Source organism: Cardiocondyla obscurior, linkage group LG10 (assembly GCF_019399895.1).
Source record: "Cardiocondyla obscurior isolate alpha-2009 linkage group LG10, Cobs3.1, whole genome shotgun sequence".
In the NCBI taxonomy this organism is placed as follows: Eukaryota; Metazoa; Arthropoda; class Insecta; order Hymenoptera; family Formicidae; genus Cardiocondyla; species Cardiocondyla obscurior.
In genome coordinates, this window is record NC_091873.1 from 681,688 (window position 1) to 687,500 (window position 5,813).

Here is a 5,813-nt window from a genome sequence, read left to right on the forward strand (position 1 = left end):
GAGTTTTATGTTTGATTCCATGTCAGCTCTATCAACTTCTTCACTGGAACAATATGATATTGAACGTCTTAGATTTGTTGCACCGCAGCCGGTGCACGAGGTTCCGTCCTTCGGGGTTCCGCGGGATAGGGCGAAATAAACTGAATTTAAATATAATAGTTCTTTAATTTGAATCGGTGTTACAATTTCTTTAGGTTCTCCTTTTCTTCCTTTCCACTACACTCGGCGCGCGTCCCGGCGTTATCACGCTTCCTCGGCTCCGCGAGGTCTCTGTATCACGGCACGCGACCGAGCTCGCGTTACATGCGATATTGCTGACTTCCCGACACTGGGTCTTCTCTTTTTGATTGTGAACTGCCTACTCTGGGTGACGACCCGGGAGTATTTAATGGTGACGGCGGTTTTGGCGTCATCAAGTTGCATTGCCGTAACTCAGTTACTTGGTCAATGCAACCTCATCAATTTCGGCGATAAGGTCTCGCAACTGTTTCTGCTTTATTTATTCTTACTTAATATCTCTTTGTCTTTTGTCATTCCTTTGTTTTATTTGTCTTTTAACTCGGAGTGGTTGCTGATACAGCATTATCCGACTCTCCCACGGCGAGCCGAGATAAGGCTTATCTCGGCTCGTCGTGGGAAGATCGGCAGATCGTAGGTTTACCGGTTGCTAAGCAACGTCAATACTAAGGCAGAGTCTATACTGCTAGGCGTGGATCGTTTCTAAGAGCGCGCTCTTATTCGCCAAGTAAAAAAAAATTATTATTAATGTTAATATCGTGAATTGACTTAATCGGTATAGGACTTTTGTACTTATATATCTTATATCTACTTAGATCCGCTGTATGGTCAACACGTGGCGGGACACCCTGTATACAGGGTGTCCCAAACATACGTAAACAAACTTTTAGGGTAGATAGAACGTCTAAAAAGAAAACGAAAAGTCCTATACCGTTTTCTGAAATTCTTACTCGTTTTCAATAAAAAAATTAATTTATATACACGCGAGAGCGACAAAGCGTGGGCTGGTGAGCGCGCGATAGACAGCGGCGAGTATATCTCAAAAGCGATAGGCGGAGTCAGCGCGCTACGAGCGAGACGAGGCGACAACGCGCGTTGTCGCTTCATTTCGCTCGTGTGTCGTCGCATCGCCTTGCTCGCGCGTTGTCTCCTTGTCTCGCTCGCTACGCGCTAGTTTCGCCCATTCTCTTTAAGCGATACTCGCCGCTGTCTATCGCGTGCTCACTCAGTCCACGCTTTCTTGTCGCTCTCGCGCGTATATAAATTAATTTTTTTATTGAAAACGAGTAAGAATTTTAGAAAACGGTATAGGACTTTTTGTTTTCTTTTTAGACGTTCTATCTACCCTAAAAGTTTGTTTACGTATGTTTGGGACACCCTGTATATGTATATCTAATGTTACAAAATGAGTGAAATTTCCTCAAAATTACTTTTTTCTAAAAAAAAAAAAAAAAATATGGTATAAAAAAGCACCAAATATAGGCGCGCAAAAAGCATACTCAATAATAAATTTTTTAACAAAATAGTACAAATTTAATATTTCTTTACAAAAATTAAACATTACAAGCCCATATGAAACTGTACAATCTAGATTCGCTTCGAATCTGTTATACCATCAACTTCATCAATAATTTTTTTTGAAAAGAATTACTCGTATAATTTAAATTAAGAATACTCAATAAAAATAATGAGATTAAATAATTGCGCCAAAAATTTGTCGAAACTAGAAATTATATTGAACATTACAAACTCATGTAGAACCCTACAAATGTAAACCTAAGTTTGCTCCGAACCAGTGGGAGGTGTGGAATGGTACGAACTTACGCTTGAAACAATAAAAACCCATGTGAAACCGTATAAGCCTGGACTTAGATTCGCTTTAATATGATATAACATGGTAAGTCAATATAAATCAGGCAATTAAAATATTTTAATACAAATTAATATTAAATTTTTTAAACTTGACACTGCAAAACCAAATATACGTTCCTGGATATAACAGCTTCTTTTATAAATTATATAACTTTTTTCTTGCATATCTATATACAATTTATCATTTGAATCATTTTAAAAGAAAATTATATTATAACAATATAATATTAAATTGTTCTTACTCTAACAATAAATTCAAGTTCTATAGTTGTCATGTTTATTCGCGCTACTTGACTTAATACGTTTATGCAAAAGTGTTTTTCCATTTAGAGTATAAAAGTCAACGATCAGATAGAAAAAAAGCATGTTTTGTGTTTGACAACCAAGGTCATGATAATTTTCTTAACATACTAATGGATGTAAACCTAAAACAATAAAATAATTTTTAAAAATAAAATTAAAAAACAATTTTTTTTACATTAACTTTATTATTGTGTTTAAAAGTTTTGGCAATTAAAACAATTTTAATCTATTTTATTAAGAAAAAAATTTTAATTTTTTAAATTATACAAATATATGTTAATTTTTTTATTTAAAAAAGTAAAGAGATCTAAAAAAACTACATAGAAGGGAAAAAATAATATTCTTAATATTTTTTGCTAAGTGTGTATTAAAATAATAACATAAAATTTTTTTACGTTAATTATTTTACAAAACATATAATAACTAAGAATAAACCTATTATGTGTAAACAGCATATAAATATGTAACAAATTAAGTAACAAATTAAGTAACAAATTAAATGTAACCACACATAAAAGATTTTTCTCTATGTACGTAGTCACATTTTCAACGTGCTTTTTATTTTATATAATCAATCAGTAGAATCATCATTAACTTAAGTAGAGGAATAATATAAAATCATTGTTGCGTTTATATTATTCCCATTTTAAGAGTGACATTTGAATTATAGAGTTGCACTAGTATTACAGTGATTATTACTTACGATGATGTTCAATGTATTGATTTTTCTAACAACTGTTACTTTAAGTTATTTAATTTGGGATTATTGTCAAAAAGTTTTGTTTACTAAAAGTCTAAATAATTTACCAGGGCCAATAAATTTACCATTTATTGGTAGTTACTATATATTGTGGAATCGTAACGGTAAGAAATATAATATTTTATGTTAAAACAAACATGGTTGAATGCAAATATCAAAAACGACTCGAGCAAAAATACGAAATTAAACTTGATAAATTTATTTACCAAAAGAACAAAATACAATACATTTATAACAATTAAATCTGACATTAGTCACGATATTTTTTATATAAAGAGCCTTATCCGAAATAAAAGAGTTTTCTTTTTTTCTTATCATGTAGTCTTAAATTTCCTTTTGCACTGAAAATGAGTATACCATCCTTGTGGGTCTACTCAGTTTGCACGACATATATTATATTATTACATTATACAGAATAAATTTATTCATATTTTAACATTTTAAACTATATAAAATTTATAAAATTTATTTAAAATCTTTTAAAATAAATAGATAAAACTAAATTAATTGGATTTAAAATTATTAAAATTCTTAAATTTGGAACGTTCTCTTATTATTAATTTTATGAAAAAGTTATTTTTTTTAAACGAGTAAAAAGCCACATATACATGTTCTTATAAATAATTTGATATAGAAAATTAGTCAATTTTTAATATAAAAACATTAAAGTAATTATAAATTAAATTAATATACAATAATATTTTTAATAATAATATACAATAATACAATTAATTTTTAGATTTCTTAGAAACTCTAACAAGGTTGACAGAAAATTATTCATCACCATTTCAATCTTGGATAGGAAACAAATTATTCATTGTAATATACGAGCCAGATGATGCAAAAGTAAGACTATTTACAAATATTTTATATTATTTGTATTATATTTTAATATCTATTTATTACTAATCATTTATTAATAATTTATTTTAATTTATTTTAATTATTACTAATTATTTATTAATTATTTAAAAAGTTACAATTTTCTAGAAGAATAAAAAATTCAAAATAATGACAGTCAAATTTTAGTTTTGGCACAATGCACTTCAATAACGGCTAAGCCGATCAAATTTTCAGTAGCCTTAATAAAAAGATTGGGTTTGACTTAGATAATAAAATTCTTCTTACGTTTAATCTACGCAGTCTAAGAGCTAAGATATAACAATATGGAATCTAAAATGTAACATTTTTGTACACGACATATATTGCACAAGAGTCTTAAAATAATCAATATTCATAAAAAAAAATTTTTTGACGTATGATACATTTGTGATTATATATGTTAACTTTAAGCGAATTGAGCGCTGCCTGCACGGATTTTCTCAAACGACGTCTCGTGTAAAAGCATTTCAATATCTCGATAGAACACTGCGCCTATATGTGGCGCGGGGCACTTCCGTGCCTCTTGAAAGATTATTATATACGTCATGTTAACTTTGAGCGACCTTGTTAAGCACAACCTTTTGGTAAAAAACCAAAAAGGGCAGTTGACTGGTCGACGATGATAATAATAATCAAAAGGCACGGTAGTGCCTCGCGCCAAGTATAGACACAGCGAGGCACTACCGTGCCTCTTTTACGAAAAACGTCGTTTGAGAAATCCGCAGATTATTAGATCTCAACTACGGCTAAACTAATTGTTATCTAACAAGATTTATCGTGTAGCTTAGGGTCAATTTATATCATCAAAATATTTTTATTCTTTTGCTATATAATTGTTACGTCAAGAAGATAATTATTTAATTAATTGGATATTCGGAGAAAATCCTCAGGAAGGATATTCGTGGGTAATATAGGGAGTTGACGTACCACCGAGTTTTGCGTGGGATTCGAGATCCGAAACCACGCAATTTTCGCGCAAATATAATAGTCAAGTATTTCGGATTAAGATTGAGCGCGTAGTTGGTTCTTTTTTAGAGAAAGGAAATAAATCCTTATTCTCTTGGACAGAACCGGCAGTGGTCATTTGCAAGAAAAGGATATTAAGATTATTTATAAATAATTCAAGAATTTCAAAAATAAAAATTAACAAATTTAATATTAATCGATACATCTAAAGTATAAAACAAATTTAAAGAATTGCCGGAAAAAATAATAAAATAAGAAAAAGGATTGAGTCTGACCAAAAGATATAATTTAAACATAATAAAATCTGTGTATATTTACAATATGAGTGCGTGCGTGCGTGCGTGCGTGCGTGCGTGCGTGCGTGCGTGCGTGCGTGCGTGCGTGCGTGCGTGCGTGCGTGCGTGCGTGCGTGCGTGCGTGCGCGTGCGTGCGTGCGTGCGTGCGTGCGTGCGTGCGTGCGTGCGTGCGTGCGTGCGTGCGTGCGTGCGTGCGTGCGTGCGTGCGTGCGTGCGTGCGTGCGTGCGTGCGTGCGTGCGTGCGTGCGTGCGTGCGTGCGTGCGTGCGTGCGTGCGTGCGTGCGTGCGTGCGTGCGTGCGTGCGTGCGTGCGTGCGTGCGTGCGTGCGTGCGTGCGTGCGTGCGTGCGTGCGTGCGTGCGTGCGTGCGTGCGTGCGTGCGTGCGTGCGTGCGTGCGTGCGTGCGTGCGTGCGTGCGTGCGTGCGTGCGTGCGTGCGTGCGTGCGTGCGTGCGTGCGTGCGTGCGTGCGTGCGTGCGCGTGCGTGCGTGCGTGCGTGCGTGCGTGCGTGCGTGCGTGCGTGCGTGCGTGCGTGCGTGCGTGCGTGCGTGCGTGCGTGCGTGCGTGCGTGCGTGCGTGCGTGCGTGCGTGCGTGCGTGCGTGCGTGCGTGCGTGCGTGCGTGCGTGCGTGCGTGCGTGCGTGCGTGCGTGCGTGCGTGCGTGCGTGCGTGCGTGCGTGCGTGCGTGCGTGCGTGCGTGCGTGCGTGCGTGCGTGCGTG

At 35.6% G+C, this 5,813-nt stretch overlaps 1 protein-coding gene across 1 annotated transcript in view; it reads left to right on the top strand.

The window, feature by feature from the left end:
- Positions 1-2,851: 2,851 nt before the first annotated feature.
- Positions 2,852-5,813, top strand: part of LOC139106234 (cytochrome P450 4g15-like) — a 53,768-nt gene continuing 50,806 nt past the window's right edge. The window contains exons 1-2 of the mRNA XM_070662807.1: positions 2,852-3,057; positions 3,693-3,799. Of these exons, the coding sequence (XP_070518908.1) occupies positions 2,898-3,057; positions 3,693-3,799 (267 nt within the window). The 5' untranslated portion in view covers positions 2,852-2,897. The remainder of the gene's footprint in view (positions 3,058-3,692; positions 3,800-5,813) is intronic.